General features: G+C 40.9%; 1 protein-coding gene across 3 annotated transcripts in view; it reads right to left on the reverse strand.

Moving 5' to 3' along the window:
- The window catches only part of dscama (Down syndrome cell adhesion molecule a), a 92,877-nt gene that overhangs the window by 31,014 nt on the left and 40,727 nt on the right, over positions 1-21,136 (reverse strand). For all 3 annotated transcript variants that reach the window (XM_072446736.1, XM_072446735.1, XM_072446734.1), the window contains exons 4-7: positions 3,332-3,478; positions 2,220-2,498; positions 1,820-2,095; positions 985-1,281 (exon numbers count right to left, since the gene is read on the reverse strand). In XM_072446736.1, coding sequence (XP_072302837.1) covers positions 985-1,281; positions 1,820-2,095; positions 2,220-2,498; positions 3,332-3,478 — 999 coding nt within the window. The remainder of the gene's footprint in view (positions 1-984; positions 1,282-1,819; positions 2,096-2,219; positions 2,499-3,331; positions 3,479-21,136) is intronic.

Here is a 21,136-nt window from a genome sequence, read left to right on the forward strand (position 1 = left end):
GCTACCCTCTTTAGCACGATTAGGGAGCCAATGATGTGAGAAACAGTCATTACACTTTCTCGGCTATGGCACCTGTGGAGATTTATCTTCATTGCCTGGCTGCATTTGACATCCATGGAGCCGTGCTTAAGGCCTACGGGATCAGCCTATTTAGCCTTACAACATGCAAGAATGAACACAATCAAATTAGAATAATCACTGCACAGGATCCACTGTACCTTTATGGCATGAGACACACTGATTTCCCTATGCGGATAAAATCACTCTTGTTTCCATTCTTTCCATTTATTTATGTTTCATTTAATCGTTTTCAGGACCAACTTTCAAAAAAGTCTGATTACTATGAATGAAACTGGGGAGAAATGAACAAGAAAGAGTTGAATAATTCTGGACAAATATCTAATTGCAATTTTTCTGATAAGAATTATGATTTCGATTAGATTTACTATTTGTATTTTTAGAGTAGGATTCTGTTCAGCATTTGAGAGGAAACGGAAATATGAACTCCTAAAACGTACATTACAGAACATGTTTGTGGCGGTCTAAACTACATGGTTTCTTGTTCATCATTAGACAAGATATTTTGCTATTTGTTGAAGAAATGTAGATATTTAAGTAACGGTAATTGCAGTTGTTGCGATTTGCTTGTTGCGACTTTTCATTAAAATCAATTTCGATTTGATAGCGACATATCTTGCAAGACGGGTCACGTGACACATTTACCCTTAACTTAATTTTTTTAAATATTTGTATAAGCTTTTTAATTTATTGATTACTTCAAAGAGTAAAGACACCCTTACAGTTGAGGAAATAGTAAATAACTTTAATAATGTCCTAGTAAGAGGCCGCATTATGCAAGTAGTGCTTTATAAGACGTTTTATGATTGCTACTGATAAGTTGACATCGACTTTGGACCAAACAAAATCAAGACATGCCTTTATGTATATGTGATGGTGTGGCGGAAAAGTGGATCTGACAAGCACCTCTTACGTTTATTCGCGCCTGGTAGGAAACGGTCCCGGCGGAGTTGTTACATATGCAGCGATACACCCCTCCATCCGGGACCTGAGTTTGGCTGATGTTGAGATGGCTGACCACGTGGCCCTCCGTGTTGGTGTAGTAGGAGATGCGATGGCGGCTGTCCCGGATCACAGGCTCGTCGTCCAGCATCCACGTCACCCTGGGCTCGGGCGTCCCCTTCACAGTGCACGACAGTGAGACAAACTCATTGATGTTGTAGACCTTCTCGCTGAATGAGGCCAGGATCTTAGGGGTTCCATCTGCGACCAAGACATACAGCATCAATATCTGAACCACAGTCAATTCAAATGTTTAGTCATAAGGAAGGCTACAATCTCTTGACATAAACAATCTGCCTTTTAAAGAAACTATTTTAGAATTTAAATAAGTGTTAAAGTATGTGTTAAGCATTATTTAACATAGTAAACGTCAGAAAACCTATAATTATAGCCAAATAAACATGAAATAAACAAGCAATGGTCTTGAGTTAATTATACCACATTTTGGAAACATAATGCTTGTTTGTGGCTAGGTGTTTTTTATTATTTTTTATTTAGTTAATTTTATTGTATTTCTGTTTCTGTAATTTCTTGCAGAAATTTGATTTTAATGCATTTTTCCTGCTGTGAATTGCCTTGTGTATGAAATGTGCTCTACAAATAAACTTGCCTTGCCTTTATAAAATACAATAACATTCAGCTGGTGATTGACAATTATTAAATCATTGTTTTATAGAGCAACAAATTAATGTATTGAAAATGTGCATTTCAACATTATAAGGAGGGTTTTGGAGCTGACCTTCCAGGATGACTTGAACAAAATCTTGGGCAGACATTTTCCCGTGTCTTGCAAAGCACTGGTAGGCTCCTCCATCGCTCTTGGCCATGCCCGCCATCACCAGGTTCTCCCTGTGCTGGCCGGTCATGTGCACGCTGTTGCTGGGATAGATAAGCTCTCCGTTTCTGTACCATGACAACTGGTACTCCTCGGAGCCAGTCACTCTGCAGGACAGGGACACCTGGCTGCCCACGCTGCCTCTCACCTTCTGCGGACTCACCTGCACATTCAGCAGCTCTGGAACAAGACATCACAGTATACTAAGGATTCACCGGGGAGGCTACTATCTTCTACGGAACAATTCCTTCCGTCTTTATGTGTTATTATGTGTTATGAGTTTATCTCCTAACTTTGCACTAACCTTTGACAAGCAGCCGCCCCACCACCTCAGCGTTCCCATATCCGTTCCACACCTCACACACGTAGGTCCCGGTGTCAGCGGGTTGAGCTCGCTCTATTAGCAGCCCGGTGACACTCTGCCTGAAGCGTGTGTCCGGCTCCAGTGGCCGGTTGTCCTTCAGCCAGCGGTACTTGGGTGCAGGGTGGCCCGAGGCTTTGCAGGGCAGCTCTACTCGGTGGGACGCCATGACCTCACGGCGCTCAAAGCTGTCTAGGATGTGCGGCGCTGAGTTGGTAGGGTCTGTTGAGGATATGCACAGACTTGTAGTTATTTTTTATTTGTGCCAACATTTATAACAAATGAAAGAAACATTGCTGTTAAAAAAGGCTACTTAATTTTGGGATGAACAATGCAATATGTTGTGAAAAAACTGAATTAGATAATTAAATGAGTGCTGTCCTAGAGTTGTAATGAGACATCTAAGAATAATGTATTTATCCTATGGGACTCAACATTGTGGTAGTATTGTCCAATCTCCCGAAATATATTTCAAAGGAAGTCATCTGGACAATGTTTCAGAAATCACAAAATTTTCAACCTGAAGGTACGGGTCTGAGGAACTGTAATTTAAACCACCTTAAGGAGAGAGGAGTTAGATTAGTCCAGCCCTGAGATTAGTCCTAAGTAGACGACAAAGACTTTTGGAGGCTGGAGACTAAATAGTTTGAATCACGACTGAATCAAGATCAGTTTAATAATGTAATTGGTCATTGTTTGGATTACAACTATTACCAGATATCTAACCTATTACATGAATAACATTTATAGTTGATCATTGCTTTATGTTTGTGCACAAACGAGTGATGTTCTTATTCTGAAGCCCATCCCCCAGACACTGTTGGCACAGTTGTAATGACCTTTATCGCATGTCATTCCGTTTTTTGTTCATGGCTCTTTCCTGTCACATTCCATTTGATTCAGACTGTCTGTTTCAGCAAGCAGCACTTTATTTCCATATGTTCCTCTGTCCACACTCATAATAACAACACGTGGTGAAGATCAAAGCTTAACAGTAGCTTTAAGGAACAGTTGATCACGATGAAAACACAACTATCCTGTAAAAACAATCTTACCTGAGACGATGAGGCGGGCGCTATTGCTCTGTCTGGTCTCTCCTGTGTATCGATGGCGTGTCATACACCTGTAGTTGTATAGGCCATCTTCCATCTGTACATCCAGAATGTACAGGGCGCCCGTAGATGTGATGAGAAACCTGGACACTGCAAAAGAACAGACACTCACCATAAGAAATCCACAGCGACAATACTTGCATCTCAACATTGTACAATCCTCCAGTACTAAGCCTATCTGTACCAGTTATTTCCTTGTGCTTTTATCATAAATTGAGCTAGAACAAAACCTTCTAAACCAGGACTAAATCGGAAATTGTTGCATCATTTGCAGCACTGTTTCTACTTTCCCAATTTTCCCAATTTCATTAGCAAAAACAACCAAAGGCCTTCTCCAAATCAAACAATATTGAGCAGCCAATGTGTAAGTGCATATTTATCCAATCACGCTGCAACAAAACCTTATGCATTCAAAGAGGGGGAATCGAGAAAATCCAATATTGGAATCTCTCTTAGCAAATATTTGCAAGTCAAGAGAGGAACACGGGGGCCCTGTGTGATTGCAGTCACCAAACAACCCGTTTAGCTCCGAGGCGCAGCGACAAGCTATGTGTGTTGCGCAGCGCTGGAACATGTCTCGTTATCGTGTAGCTCATCGTTCCTCCACGCCTCTCTGGGGGAAAGTGTTTCTTTCTCTTCTTTATTGTGCTTTTTTTGCCTGCTCCAGACTGAGGCGCAGAGCCGAAGATCACAGCGCGCTTTGATATGGCGTGGCTGAGCGCAGGTCATGTGATGTATGCTAAAATCATGCTAGTGTTATGATAATTTGGTGAACATGTTCAAAGTGAAGAGAGGCAGTCAGTGCTTATGAGGAGTGATGTGTGCGCTGGGGCTGCTGGGTATTTCATGTGCCAGACGTGATGGAGGAGAAGCCGTGTGGAATGGGGCTCAAATTGTACGCTGCAATGAGGAGGGTTAAGGTTGTATGGGCTGTCGTGGAAGTCCAGCATTTAAAAAAAATGTAATCATGGATTGACTTTGAAATAGCCAATATGACATATTAATTTGTCCACAGTGAGATAGAGCAAGTTCTGTTGAAATGGCACTTCCGGTCGAACGGGAACTCCTTTAAGTGGAGAATGAGGGAAAAGTCTCGCCGCTAAAATATGCTACAAAGAAGATTGATTTATGTAAAATGTCCAACGTTCATGTGACCAACAAGTCAACAATGCACCGATTCACTGGGTGGCTCGAAAACGGCTTTTCAGTCAGTGTAGACTTATTTTCTCTGGAGGTCGACGGCCCTATGTTAACTAAAACAAAAGGAAGAAGACGGGCTTCCGGAATAAGGTGAATATTATCTAATGAAACAAAGTAGCCATACTTCTTATCAAAACATTAATATGACTGCAATTACACCATATCAGTCAAAAATGTGGTCTAAAAGCTATTTTATTTGCATTAAGCCAGAGACACAGCCATTGTCAACAGAACAATTCACATAAAATATACAAGCAACCCAATCTAATAGCATATTTTTGAGACTGCATGAACCTTGCATGAAGATTTGCTTGGAGAAAAAGGGTGTACTCACATGTGTTTACTGGAGGTGTGATATTCAGTGAGACATGGACAAATGGGAGGACAGTGAACAAGGAGGAGGAATCCACAAAGGAGAGAGTGAGGATGGAGTGTCGACCTAGTTACAACAAAAATCCATGGACCAGGTAGCACTAGTTTTCTGCATGAGACTGTTCTGTATGTGGATGGAAACAGTGTTGATAAGTTATAGCTTGTTTAACATTGTCCATTACAGATGAAATGATTCTAGATACAGATTATGATCGAAACAGTTTTAAGTGTGTTGTTTCTCCTTGATTGGCCTTTCTGTGCCTCTCTGTGCCTGTGCAGGGAGCTGGGCACCCTGGAAGGCATCAGAGGTTGACAGGACGGGCTTCTGAATGAGAGGAGCTTTCATTAGAACAGACTGGCTGTCAGAGTGACAAAAGGCCTGGCTCTGCAGAGAGGAGTGCGTCTGTGTGCATGCTGAAACACACAGATATGTGTATCAGAGGTGGTTTATTTACTGCAGCTCAGGACATCATAAAAAACCTATGGCACTTTTCTGAAAAACTAAAATAATCTGTTTCTAATTAAGCATTACTTTCTATTTACCAGGCAATGAATAATTACAGACACATTCTGGTAGTTTGGGTTTTAGTATTTGTTCTCTGGAGTATATATGCTCTCAGCTCAGAGCCGGAGGCCCTTCAGAACAGTGCAGTATGTTCATATACTTCAAGGGCATCAGAATGCTGTTTTACCACAGTCAAATCAAACATGGCGGCTGTGTGTAATAAGCCCTTTGTATCAGTGTGTGAGTGTGTTTATGCAGCATCCAGTTGCATGCAGCACTGGTCCATAATAACGATCGCTTGGTGCACTACGCTTCTCACTGCTTCTTGCTGCTTCTCGCTGCTCTGCCTTTTGCATACTAACTCAGCTCTAGAGACAGCAGCCACTGTTCCCCTGAGTGAGGGAGTGCCTGCTGTGAGAATGGCCCGAGCCCACACCTGGCTGTATCAGAGTATATCTAAAAGTATGGCTTCAGAGGAGCCCAGATGGCTAGAGCATCGGCGCTGCTCTTCCTCTCACTGGTCCTCCCAGCTGCTTGGACACAAACACAAGTCTCTTTCTGTGGATCAAACTCAATAGTCAATGAATCCCCACATACTAGAGCCACAGAGAGCTGCAAGGAGCCTCTTTGTTCACGCAGACTGAGGACTGCAGCCCCTCACTGCTCATATGGCTCACAACTCCACACATTTATTTATTCTGAGTTTATCACAAAGCTTTCACAAACTCCAGGCCTGTGCTGCTGTGTCATCGCTGGAGGTTAATGTGCGACAAGGACTAAAGAGAAAGATCTCTCTGACACACACTGCAGCTCTTTGACCTGCTCCCACTGTGCACCATCTGCCTGACACTGCACACACTCTAAGAACTCAGCACTGCTGCCTGTCTCTTTATAATATTCTACATAATTGAGACATGAGCGCAGCAGAAAAGAGGGAGAAGAGACGGAGAGATGGAAATGAAAAGATCAAGAGGGAAAGCGCACCTCAGGGATACAACCACTCTCTGTCATCTAAAATGACTAACAAATTAGCTTACAGCTAAGCGCTCCCAGTCAGGGGAAAAAGAGAGAACTTTCATATGCTAATACAGATCATGGCTAAGCAGGAGCAATTATCAAAAAACTGTCAGCTCTGCCTGTCTGACAGATCTCCACTGGCAGCCGCTACCGCTCCACTTTTCCACTGTTTTACGGTGTGAAACAGGAAGAGAAACACTTTGTGAATACTGTATATATAAGCTGCTTGAAAACCCCCAAACATGTTCATGTTCTAATACCGTTTTTATGTTTATAGTCACAACTTAAAGTGATGGTGGAGTTAGCAAAAGATGAGAATAGGAGCATAATCCTAAACGCACTCTGACCTATTGTGACCACAAATTAGCAATTTTTAAATGAGCGTCTCTTGAAATGTAGAGATTTATATTATTACCGAACTATGCAACAACAACAAAACACTTCTTGACTGTATGTAAAGGTTATTTTCATTTCCTGAGAGCAAATATGAATTATGGGATTGTTTTTTTTACTAACGAGAGCTAAGACAAATAATTGTAGCTAACCCAAAAATAAAAGCATGCGGTTCTTTTGCTATTTAAAAAATAAATTAGTTTCTGATTTAAAAAATATGGCTGTAAATGACACAATTCTTTCTTTTTTGACTTTCTCTTTCTTATTCATAATATTTATTTTATTGATCAAATGCACAGAAATAAACTGAATGGATTAAACTGAACAGCCTGGACACATGGAAATGTGCAGTGTGTCTGATCATTCTGCCCTGCTGTGTGTCTGCCCTGCGTGCAGTGCTGAGAGCAGAGGGTCCCTGGAGACAGCTGGGTCCCTGATGTCACTGTAACCTTGGACTCAAAGTCATGTGGCTGAACATCTCCAATCAACCTTAATCAAAGAGGAAAACATGGTGGTTGACTTTAATAAAGTGTAACTGCGAGCGTAACACAAACATATGTGCCACCACATTGTTCTCTGTGTGAAAATGTCCCACGGTGGTTGGTGCCAGCTCCGGCAGAGTGTGTAATAATAAGTGTGTGCTGATGGCAGGAGGCCTGTGTGTAATTAGGCCTGGTCCCAGTTATTGGCACAAGCTCTGCTCTGATCAGCAGATAAGCATCTCCACGAGGAGAAGGCAAGAGGATCCCACCTATTTCAAGACCCTCTAATAAAAAAAACATTTGTCATTCTTACACTAGCCACACTGACAGCTGCTCGGGGTTGTCATGGCAACACACTGGCCACCACTCGCTTAGCAAGCAATATTATCCAGTACTGTAAATGGAGGAGAGGTGCTGTGCACACACAGTCTTTCCAGATACATTATTTAGACCCAGACACAAGCACAAATACACAAATACATGCTAGAAATGCCTATGGAGCAAATACCAGTTTTGTTGTAATATGATTAGAATAGTCTTGCAAAAAATACCGTACAGTATTGCTTTGCAGTTGTGAATTAGCTCTACTGTTTTGATATTTCTTACCCATCTACAGATGGTTTTATTGGGCTCATTTTTTTGTTTTTGTCCTTTCTTTCGATGTCTTTTTAGATTTGGGGCTTGGGTTTGTGCCAAAGATACTTGAGGCCTGTTTGTCTGTATTGTCTCATAATATGAACCTGTACCGGGTGTTTAGTGAGTATGGTCTATGCTTAGAACATCTGGTTGATTTCCCTCACACCTGGAGAAGCCATCTGATCACTGTGCAGACTCAAGACTCAATCTGCTCTCACTTGAGAAGAGGAAGTCTTGGTTTTATGTTGCTGCTCCTAATCAGCAGCGGCATCCCTCTGCTCATTAAGTAGACACACGTTAGCCCCAGGCTAACAGCCTCGTATGGCAACCACAAATAAAGATGTCATCTTCTGCTCCACTGAATACACCCCTGTTAAAACTAGATGCAAATGGACTCTCAACGATATTCAAATGAGGAGACAACAGGGAGTGCGGAGCCTGAGGCGGTGCTCCTCATCATTGTCCCATATCTCTCAGTCACAAACAGAGTTTATAAACCCTGTGCACTAGAGCCCCACTCCTTAGAATTCATGTGATACGGATTTTATAGGTATTGCATATATACCAATAACATATTCACCATTCATTGATCATAGTTACAAAAAGGGTGATTTCTATATGACTTCAGCCAAAAGTACATTGTGGAGCCCTGAGCTACAGCGGTGAGTGCTCATGCCTGTGTCCTGCATCTTCTCTGGGTTCATGGCTCTGAGTGTCCTTTTAATTCATGTGAGAGTGAATGTGTCGCTCTCAGAATTGGATGGATACAGACAAATACAACACTATTCCTACACAGACAACATAGAACAGATTTGTGCAGGTGCATAGCTGTGTTCACTAGACAATAGCAGAGAACTGCTGATGCAAACAAAACAGAGCTATCTTATCAGACTGTATCAGACAGTGTGTGTAGTGAGTTTGTACAACAGTCTGCTGTGCTCTGACGAGACGTCTCTATTCTCCAGCCCACTGTGGACAAGCAGCTGCAGCACTTTCACTACCAGACAAATGCTTATCTGCCCCAGTCAAAACTGAGGCACGCCACAAAGCATCTCAAATGTGTGTTTTCTGGCCAATAATAAGAGTGCAACGTAATTAGTCAGCACAGAATAGGCCATTAAAGTCTAATGGTGGTGTGTTTACTATGCTATCATTGGCTTCTCTCTGGCCAGATCTAAATGAGCCAGTGTTGGGCCTCAGCTGTATAATCATGCATATTCATGTGTGTCTGTGTGGGGCTCTGTGCCGCACAGACATTAAGGAAGCTCTTACGACCAGCTCCATCACAATGCACCACTTTGTGGAGCTAATATGTCAAACTGACAACAATTAGACTACGGCCAAAACGTCAATAAAGCAAACATTGTTTAAAGGCAAAATCAAACAGAGCTTGTTTGTATAATTTCCTCATTCAACCAGACACTGACCATTTTAAAACTATCACTGAAATACTAATGCTGAATTCAGATCCCAGAGATTTACTTTGTGCACGTTGATTTATGCATCCTGTTAATTATGTTTTTTTTCTTCCTTGATGTTTTCAATAGTTCAAAAGCTTAACAGTGCAAACCTAAAACAGTTCCCTTAGTGTTGTTCCCATGGGACTTTGTAGCACCAAATTCCCGTTTACCTGAAGGTCTTATACACAGCACTCATCGTTGTTTCATGCTAATTTGCAATGGCAAGTGGAGCAGCAGCGCTGCGCTGTGAGCAAAGCAGAAGGGGCAAGAGGAGGATTAGATAATCAAACAGTGTGCCACTTTAAATAATCTGAGCTCCTCTGGGGGAGGTGAGACCAGAGCCGCAGTGCTTCTGCTTTAATTGTCTGATTTTCCCATCATTACAGTTGAGGGTCTCAGTAATTCAGCCTCATTAAATATTCAGGAGCCACAGTGAGGAGCAGTGCAGGAGAGTGTTAGGGAGTTGTAACAGAGTGTGGTCAGCATTGCCAACCTGCTTTACGTTTAGCATGTGCATGTCACTGTGAGGCTAATGGACAGGCAAATGATGGCACGCCCCTTTGAGAATAACTGTTATATTGTATGTTATATGCTTTGATAACACCAAATGAAGGGTAAAAGTATTCTGCTGATGATCTGGAGGTTTAGTCACTGCTCCAGTGTCAACAAGAGTATTTCTCACAGGTACATGAACTCAACTGTGGTGCCAGATGCAAACACTTAATTAAGCAAATGTTTATTTGCACTGGCAGAGTGTGCACCTTTGGCAGATTTCACCATGCTAAAGGCACATCCAGCCATTTATCTCAAATTATACAGCCAGCGTGTCGTGTGCATTTGTGCCAACAAAAATACTCTCATATATATGATCAATACATTTGTACATGCAAAGCTATCCGTGGTACTGATCAGCCACTAGTGAAAAATAATCTAAAGTCTTGATACAAAACAAAATTAAGATATTGCTGCCTGTGATAGACAAATGGTGTTTAGAGGCAAAAAGAGAGTGTGGCACTTCAGCACCACGGACAGCTCCCCATGCAACACCACTGAAAATGAATCCTTTATAGTACTCTATGTATTACACATTATGTACCAAACATTGAATTGTAAACATTTGCAACACTGAACAATGTCTAACATGACACTCATATTATACAACACACTTGCATATCCTGTCTGTCTCTAGGATCACAAAGTTGATATATATTTCAGAACCATGGACAGCTCTTCTCCATTCTCCACTGAATCACCTCTCTTTATACAACTTGCTTGGCATCCAATTGTGATAATGTTGTGTTTACACCACTCCAGAAGTGATTTACATGACTCCCCTCTTTAGAATATGAGATGAACGGATGGGAGTGGCTCAATAAAACCTTTTGCAGCAGCTCGTAACAGCTGATTATCAAGCTCATTAGAAGTCTTTGCATGTAGCTAAATGAACAGGAAGCTGTTATGAGTGGCTGCACTATGCCTCAGTGCAATTACAGCAGAAGAAAACCATGGTGAATCCTGGGTAAACTTGTAAACAAATGTCTCAGATGTGGTTGAGACACAGATCTCAAAGCAGGACTGGCTCCAAACCAAGTTTTATGTGGAAGGTTCACAATGTGGCCAAGCTTCAATTTTCTTTATTCCACTGAGACAGTACATTCATTCAGGTTCGCAGCATGGCCACGAGGCAAAGTATTCTTGTATAATATGCACTAAAATGAAAATTAAATAAATAAATCAAATTAAATAGAAAAGTTACACATAATTTGTAGATGTAATGGCCACATTACATGGCCACATTTCAGTGCGAGTACAATAAAAAGTAGAACTAGAAAATACAACACTGTGAAAGTAGATTAGATACATAAGGCTACAAAACCTTTCTGAACAATAAGTGGCTATATTTGACTATAATTTTTTAAACAGTGTGGCACATGACTATGGTTGTGTATGCATAATACAATATCAAATAGTGACTATCAGAGGCACACAATTGTGGAATACACTTGCCAGAGCACATCAGAAACTGTGACTACTATTCAGCTTTCAAAACAAAACATTGCTAAAAATGTGTTTGTGAAAATGTGAAACAAACAAGTCATGCATTTGTGCTTTTTATCTTAGGCTCTTATAACTTCTGACTTTTGACTTTGTTCTATTTAGTGTCTCAGATGTGTTGTCATACTATGTGCCAGTTGTCTATCAGGTTTAATGTTTAATGTATTGTAGTGTAAAGTTATATCTGTTTTTGTCTAATTGAATGGTTGATGTTTTAGGACAAAGGATGACATTTAGCTGTTGCGCTAACCGCAACATACCTATGTTGAAACTGCTGCTGACACATCCATTAATATGCAGTGTCCTACTCAAATAAAGAAATAAATACATATACACATAAATTAATGACTAGATTAAAATAGTATTTCACTACTATTGACGCATACTAGTAACTAGTACAAGTATGAGTTTTCTGTATTCCCAGAAAGGAAGAAATAATAATTTTATTAATAACATTTTAACACTAATTACTATGAAAAAGTGGCTAAAAAATCCGCCGGATGCTTTGACTAAAACCAATTTGCAATAAATCCAAAAGAGCTGTAGATTTGTAAATGACTGAATGAATGTGAGATTCTTGTTTTTAACTTACACCAGCAGTTGCCCATGCTTCATTGAAGATATTGACTGCCTCCCTCAGTTTCATCCAAGCATTTAAAATGGTTTGTTCCTATTTATATCTGAGGACAATCGTGGTGATATACGATTAGCCGTGCACATCGCAATGCCACTCCGATGTGACTGATGTGACATTTACAAAAGCAATCAGTATTCTCCATTTTAGCCGTGCAGTGATTGAAGAAATAGTTCATTACAGTAAATCCAGGGGAAGCTAAAGGAATTGATCGCAACCTAAACACACTGAGAGCACCCATCAGCTGAGTAGCATCACTCAGTAACAACATGACTTCCAGTGTGATTTATGTGTGATTTTATATGTGGAAAGAGTCGACACCCCTTTTTACGGTATGACTTCAATGCAAAACATTTAATATGACTTAATATGCAAAGCGCTGTAATGAGGAGTCAGTTGATTTGAGCTGTAGTTTTTTAAATTCTATATTTTAACTGCAATTTTCTGCTAGAGTGACTGTAAAATATATTGTATTACATATACATCGCAGGGCTGCACAATGTTGGAAATTATTGCAAAATACAATTATAATATTTTTGTAATATTTTAATACAATCTTTGACAAAATAACTTTAATTAAAACTAAATAAGACTAAATCAAGGCTAATCAAAACCTAATATGGAAAACAATGAATAAAATCAGCCTTTTTCATAAAAAAAACTAAACAAAACTGTACACGTCTGTCAGATGGCGGACACTGTGTCACTGCAATATCTTTAGATAGTTGCAATACTGATTATTGCCACTCAGAGGGAGATGAGTTTGATTTTTTATTTGAGTGTACAAACATTAAAATATAAACATTTTATTTAGAGCTGCTTTATAAAGTATGATATTTTGTCATTTGTGGTCCTTACCATGGAGAAAATAATTAAATGCAATATGGATACTTTAGCAAAATATTACGCATACCTAATTGCAACCCCCACAAATAAGATTTAACTTAAATAGTATTAATCCCATTACGCATCCATCTATGACAAACACAAGCCCCTTTTTACCACAAGTGTCATGTGATCACACAGCATCCTCCATTTCCAAACCACTGTTAAAAAACCTCTCCTTTTGTATTGTGGCTTTTCAATCCCAGCTCTATTCTTTGCTGTCTTGTGCCTTTTCCCTCTGGTGTTCCCTCGCTCGCTCCCCCTCCCCCATCCTTCTCCCTTCAGAGCATTAGCGTGCTGTGGTCAGGCCGCTTGACAGCTGCTCCACCTGAAGAATATCAATCAATGTTGCTGTGGAGACCGTCTCAAGCTCGTCTCTGTGTTACATTTCAACCCTGTGTTCTCTTCTGCGCATCAAACCCAATACAAGACACTGCTGTTTTGATGTTGTGCAGGGTTTTTTTACAGTTTGGCACATTTGGGTGGCTAATTTGGGTGAGGTGTGACTAATTGAGTCGCAGATACGGGCCCTGAGATGCCTCCTCAGACTATCGCTCGGGCTGAGGCGGGCAGACAGGCGTAGGATGGAAGTGTCACTCACCGCACTCACATGACAGAAGAAGGAGCACGCTACACATTATGATCCTCTATATAGCAGTGCACTAAGATGAGCCAAAAATCAGTTTTATCTACAAAAAGAGGATGGTTATATTGCCATGATTAGAAAAAGTCTGTTGTGCTTTAGCATTGCCTTAGAACAATTCCTCCAGGACAGTGGAATTGTCAGGAGACCAATCACACACCTTGTTTACTATTCACAGAGTTGTCCTTTGCCTGCAGGGAAATGTGTTCCTGGCAGTTTTACTACAGATTTGTGGATTTTGTGAAAGTCAAAATATACTTGCATATACTGTATTTTCAGCAGATGAGGAAATAATCTACTTTAGAAACTAGGGCTGAACACTTACAATATTCTGACAAGCATTGTGAGTACAATTAGATTTGCAATTTAGGTTTTGTTCACAATTTACACAAGTCCAGAAGAACCTTTGAGAGAAGAACTCGTGACTCAAGACGTGGCAACAGAGGCTCAGTTCTTCACATTTTCCGCCTAAAATAAGTTTTAATGTGCATTCTTTAGGCAGCAGATCATCTAAAATAAAATGTCAGCCTTCAATTTTCAGCAGAATATATCTGTCTCTCTCTAAATACTACTACTACTACTTAAATACTACTACTACTTATCTACTACTACTACTACAGTAATACATGTACAAAATATTTTTTTCCCTCTGTATTTCAATAAAACACACCGTGAATTACCCATACCGTAACCCCTATTATTGTCCATTATTGTGGCACTTCATAAAATTGGCTTTAATTGCTTAATAAACTCATGGTAATGCTCGTCTCGTATCCTGACAAAGCCTCCATATGTAGCTCTAACCGGTGGAACGACTCCCCGTAGGCCTGGAGTCAGTGGTGCTGGTGCCAAGCCCGCCGGCGCAGGGTTAAGTAAATATTGGGCGAAGCAGCTGCTCTCGGAGTGCCATCATACGCCCGCTCCCAGCCTGGTATAAATCACATGCAGCAATTAGTGCCACCCTGTCCCCCCGCCATCGTTAAACAGGCCGTGCGCAGAAGAGGCGGCCGTACAAACCACTGCGGCTCTGCATTTAACGTGACCTTCACACATGATACAGCAAAACAGGTTATATGGCAAATGGGGTCTTCTTTTACACGGCAATCACGAGCAGGCGTCAGGGATATGAGGAGGTAATGAAAAAGGAGAGATGATAGATGTGTGTGAGTGTTCTGTGGTTAAAACTGTACATGCAGAATATGCAGAACAACTGTGTGCGTCCTAAGGCCTTTGTCTCTCCGAGCCAGCAAAAAGAGAAGAACTTTCGTAAGTGCGGCTGTTTTGCCCTGATGACTCTCAATGTGAGGAAACAAAGACATCGTACATACCGGTAATTGATAATTTTGATGAAGGTGAGGGTAATCTAAATCTAATTACATAAATCTAATGTACAGATCATTTTGTTGATGATTTATTGTTGTTCATTCCCAAGAATAACTAATGGCCAAGTCACAAGTCAGATCTCACACTAAGAATCTATATTTTCAAGGTATTTTTTTTAAAACAGTATTGTAGTAATGTCCCAGTATGGCATTAAAACCATGCCATACTGGGACATTTCTAGGCAAGCCGACCTCCACCATAAACATTACACAGAGCATCTTTAATCTACTGACATGGAATGACATTGGAATGACCTCTAATAATAATATCAAATGTTAATAATGAATAAGACAAGTGGTCATGGTCTATCTCATAATAATACTAATGATGAATATTGTTGATGAACATACATGAGTTTGTGCTGACTGGTCTTCCTCAGTGCTCACATAGACAGTGGTTGTGCCTCACACAGTGGCCTGGCATCTGTCCTTAGTTAGCTTATAATAAAGCAGCATGAGCCAATGGCGCTGTAATTTATGGCAGCAGCTCTTAAAAGTGATAATCAATGATCACAGATGTGATTTTCATCATTCATCAGCTGTGATGACCATAATCTCAGTTCCCCAATTAAACCTTCAGTGTAATTTAGGCAGCCACAGCTCATAGAAGGATAAAACAGCAGCACTCAGAAGACCAGCCATCACACTATTACCATACTGCTCTAAATTACCACAATCACCGGGGGAGCATTTAACATGCCACCACCCAGCAGAAAAAACATCCTCCAAATAGTGTCAGAATGACTGTAACTGATTTACATTGGTCCTCTTTCAGAGCGGTGACCAGTTGATGTTGTGTCCAATGTAATTGGGAGCTAATGAGGGTGTAATTGGCCAGTGTGCACATGAAGAGACCTGGAGAATCAGTGTGACGTACGGGCATCAACCCAGGGCTCAGGTGCTAAACGAGAGGCCTACTTTGAAGCCCCATTGAAAGAATAGATTTCTTTACCAGCAGCACCTGACTGGCTGCCACTCCGAGCGACAGCGGCCGGAGGAGGTGGGTGTTACAGCAGAGGGGGATGGGAGCCTGGCTGGAGCAGGTGGAGGCTGCTGCCGAGCATTACTGTGACAAGCAACAAGCAAACGTGAGGCTAAGGCTTTGTTTTTATTTTCTTATTTGACACAGCTCTTTTGACAAACAAAAAAGTGTTGCGGCAGCAATCTCCAATTGTCCTTATTTCTTTTACTCTCTGATTGTGCTGTTTAGGTGCATTGTGGAGAAGAGAGACAGAGGCAAGAGAGGTGAGCTGGTTACTGTGGCAACCAGGAGAGTGACTCTTGGGCGATGGCATATGCATAGAGGGAGAGCTGGAGGGAGAGTGCTTTGCTGGTGTTAGTATGTGTGTGTGGGGGGATGTGTGCATGTGTGTGTGCATGTGTGTGTGCATGTGTGTGTGCACACGCACATGTGTGTGTGCATGTGTGATGTGTGTGTGCATGTGTGTGTGCACACGCACACGTGTGTGTGCATGTGTGATGTGTGTGTGCATGTGTGTGTGCACACGCACACGTGTGTGTGCATGTGTGTGTGCACACGCACATGTGTGTGTGCATGTGTGTGTGCACACGCACATGTGTGTGTGCACACGCACACGTGTGTGTGCATGTGTGTGTGCACACGCACACGTGTGTGTGCATGTGTGTGTGCACACGCACATGTGTGTGTGCATATGTGTGTGCACACGCACATGTGTGTGTGTGCATGTGTGTGTGTGTCAGTGGGTTAGATCCAGGCAGAAGAAAAGGGGGAGGCAGAAACAAAAGGGAGCTGTCTTTTGAAAAGCTGGATTGGACTGTCAGAGCCTCCACCGCTAACAACCTCACTTAGCAGGCTGCACCCACTCAGTGCAGACACTTCCTCACTATGTATGTGTTACTTGTCTTACTCCTGCCTTCAGCGCTAGGCATCATGGGTAATTCTCAATTCTAACCTAGAATAAGTAAGTTTTGGAAGTGGCATTCTATAAAGAGCCATCTAAATCTATCTATGGGGCAAAAGGTTTGAACAAAACAAAATTTTACTTGGGTTGACATTTTCAGCAAAAAACCTTCTGCATCGTGCAACATACAGTAAGAAATCATACCATTTACAAACGGGCCAGGGAGCATCATTAAGCAACAGGGCTAAATTGGAGATTCTGATTATTTTTTTTTTTGTCTGGCATATGTCCCCTTATGTATCTGCACCATTTGACCCAAATGTGTCAGTTTTCAAATTTAATGCAAAAGTGACTCTTTCCATTTTAGAGTCCAGTCCTTTATAGCTGGCTTCACCCTCGTCATTCATCTCATTGTTATAACTTTTTTGCTGCAAGTACATTTCATGGGTATCCATCTGTCGTTTCCATTGTTGGAGTTTTACATCCGAGATCCGAGAAGGTCCAATGTAAAGCTTGTGCGGTGCCTCATTAATAATCCCAATGATTCTTTCCAAACATGATATTTTGGGCTTCTCCATTGGGCAGTGCATATGTTCCCATTCTTCAGTTATAACACAATTTCCATTTTTTTCCAATTTATTTTAAATATACCTGGAATTGTTGTTAAGCTCAGTAATACATTTATACAGTTTCGAGAGGATTCCCCTGGAGGATATCTAACCATGTAGGAAGCAGGAACATGTTCACTTTTCCCTGTGTATAAACTGTTTTGAACCCAAATCACAACAGCGGGTAATGTATTAATCACCCATGAGTCCCTAATATAACCTGGCTTCAAATACCCAAAATCTCGTTAATACCTTTCGCCCAATTAACCTTTGACCTGTTTCTGGAAGCCCTGGCCTTTTTGGGGCATGAGCAAGGACAGGAGGAGGCTGAGAGTTGGACCTTCCTGACCTTCTGACAGGAGCCCACAGAGAAACAGACTGCCACAGACAAACACAGCCATGGGGTGAATGTAATGAATATGCTGCCCCCTGTGGTGGGGATGACCTTATAAACAACAACAAACTGTCAGTGCGGCCGGGCCTGCTGGGAGCTGCCCTCTGCACAAGGGCAAATGACCTGGACCACTCAGGACAGTGTGCCAAAGCTCCAGCTCCCAAACACACTGCAGGCTCAGGAGCATATGTGCTGTTTAGTGAGTTTGTTTCATCAATGATGCACTATGTCACTTTTCTGGAGGAGCGACGTCACATTCTGACTTAAACTTGCTCAGTTAAATTACAATCTCTCCTCTGAGCACATATTGCCCTCTGCCTTATCTCTAAAGTCCCCACATGCAAAGTTATGAGTTGTGGGACCGGATTGAGTCACATCAAATTTGATGTTTATACTTCACAAACTTAGTGCATATGACAGGTTCGCATTTTTCTAATGTTTGGTAAGAAAGCTCCCGGAGTAATTATTTATCATAGTTTTACTACAGCCAAATGCCAATAAGTGCTGTCTATGTCATCAATAAACCACATTTGATAAATCTGACCCCTGGTTTCTTTTAACATACAACACATAAGCAAATTATTTTCTTTGTTGCAGTTCCTGGAAGTAAGTTAAGCTGTGTTAACTTGACAAAAAGATAAGCTTCATTTATTAAGACTTTTTACAATGGCAAGATTTATGGCAAATAGTCAGAGGAATTATATTCCCACGAACACATTATGAATGAAGAATCTGCGTTTTACCTCCAACAGCTCATCAAATATCCCGCCAGCTCCTGTTTCTAAACAAGTCTGCCATGTAACACTTTTATGATAGAAGCCCTTTGCCAATCTGTGATCTCGGGCAGGCGTGGGGAATCAAACCGACATCCTCGCGTTTCAAAGGGGACTTTGATGTCACGTTGAAGGAGACAGCGGAGCGGGGCGGCGCGGGGCGAGAAGTCACAAGCGAGCATATGGCGTGTTGCATTTCTGCGCTGGAGCTGTGACAGGTTAACTGAACATTTGGTGAAGGCTGCTGGTATTTTTCGATGCAAGTGTGTGCGCGTTAGAGACAGGAGGTGAAGGTCGCTAAACGCCTCCATCTGTGCACATCCCAGAGGCGCTATCATGACACTTTGCTACAGTCTTATGCAAATTAGAGCGTTAAATAATGATAATATATTTGAGTGGGAAAGAAAACAAGGAGTAGTGAGGTCAAATGGTTTTCATTTTGGTTTTAGAGCCTGTGTTAACAGTTTTTGGCGAAGGTGGGAAGAGTCATTGCCCGATTTGGCACCAAGTCTGAAATTGCACCTTTTTCTTTTAACTTGTTTAACTCTTTTAACGTGTTTAATATCTGTTTTATCCACTGTAGTGCTCAATTTAAATGTCAGAGTGGGACTATTTCAGAGTGTTAATTCTTAGAAAGAGAAACAAAAAGATTGTTTCTGCCCAGGATTCTCTGCCTTGCTCTGTTTTCTCACATTATTTAACAGTTTAAACACATACTTTTCACAGATTTCGAAATATCTATCAGTTAAACACTTCTACTCCCAAAGAAAATTTGATCAAATCTCACAAATTAAGTTTGTTCCAAGTATGGTTACTAAAAGCAAATGGTGCAAAATTGTACAGTCTGAAAAACAATCCAAATTGGACAATGATACAGAGTTAGAAGTTGGTTCAGGTGAAAAACAAGACAGTGATTTTAAAACTCTGGCTGGATTTTTTAAACAGTCTGTAATAATGAGCTTTGTGTTAAGGTTTTCATTTAAATCAATCAAACTTTCTAGTCAGATTTGTTCAGTTTTTCAAGTAGATGTTTTGTTAATATAAGTGAGAGTAAACACTGGTATCATTCTAACAAACTAGTTACACTGACCGTGGTGAATGAGAAAAGTTCAAGTTAAATCATTCAAATCAATTCATTATATATTTTGAATTGAGAAAGGTGGTGACAAAAGCCTGAACCCACAAATGGACCTTTAAACCTTTGTAAACAAACACCTTCTAAATGCCAGAGCGGAGGCATCTGGAGGTAAGAGAGAAGTGGAACATAATGCAATTTCAATGGATTATTTGGGATTAGCCACGGAATGTAACACAATATAAAAACTCAAGGGGATTTTGGCAAATGATCAGCACTCAGATACATTTGAGAGACATTTGTCTTTATTTATTGGAGATTATGATGGACACTAAGGATTTTGGATGAAAAGAAATGTTGATCCACAATTGTTTTTCCATTTTATCGATATATTACATACTTTACCACCAATTATACTTTATGTGAAGCTGAAATACAACTTTACCTTGTGATAATTGTAATAATCAAACGAACAAATCTGTGGCTTATGTTTTCATACAAACACTGAAACAATTACATATTTACTGGATGCTACATGGATTTGTGACTGCGGCAGATTTAAATGGTTTTGTATTAGGGAGATTTGTCCAGACATTTTGCTGCAGATTATAAACTGAGATTTAACCTAGCAGCTTGCCTTCTGGTTCAAAGGGGTCTTAAGGGGTAATTGAATCTGTTTTCTCCATCTCCATCTTGTCATGTATGTACCCCACGCGACGATCATATTCAAATAAGGATAAGGAGCTTTGAGGAAATGGCGCAAGGAGTGGATGATTTGAATCTGGTAAACTGTCAGAGAGAGGGATTATTACCAAATCCCGGGCAAAAATAGAGACCCCAGTTATTTACTAGCCTTACAGGCAGCTGCAAACCATCTGTACTTAATTGTAAGACACAAACTTTATAGAGATCAGCGAGGATTTGATCACAAAGCCTCTTATGCTGTTGAATTGGTGTCTCTACTTCGAGGGAGAGTAAGTCTGGACTCGAAACACAGTCACATGGGCTGTTGTGGCCCACATGGACAACACTGTGGTCTAAGGACAAGAACGTGTCGACCTTAATATACGCAGTATTCTGAAAACTAATTAGATCGATCCAAATGCGAAGGATAAAACGGTATTGTTAGTTTTAAGTTTTTCATTTGTAAAGTCCCATTCTTAAACAAACTGTCATAATCTACAAGGTTTTTGTGCTTTAATTCTATATTATCTTGGTGTCTTCAATTTGGTTGCTATTGTCTACTTTGAGAGCTGCTCTTGATGAATGTTGGATAAGTCAACTTTTGACCTTCTTAGGCAGCAATAGTTTGGCTTTAAAATCATTTAAGGTTTTTAAGCTCAGTTACAAA

The sequence above is a fragment of the Eucyclogobius newberryi genome, unplaced genomic scaffold (assembly GCF_026437365.1).
Source record: "Eucyclogobius newberryi isolate DKJ021-1_F unplaced genomic scaffold, fEucNew1.0.hap1 SCAF_15, whole genome shotgun sequence".
NCBI classification, from domain to species: domain Eukaryota; kingdom Metazoa; phylum Chordata; class Actinopteri; order Gobiiformes; family Gobiidae; genus Eucyclogobius; species Eucyclogobius newberryi.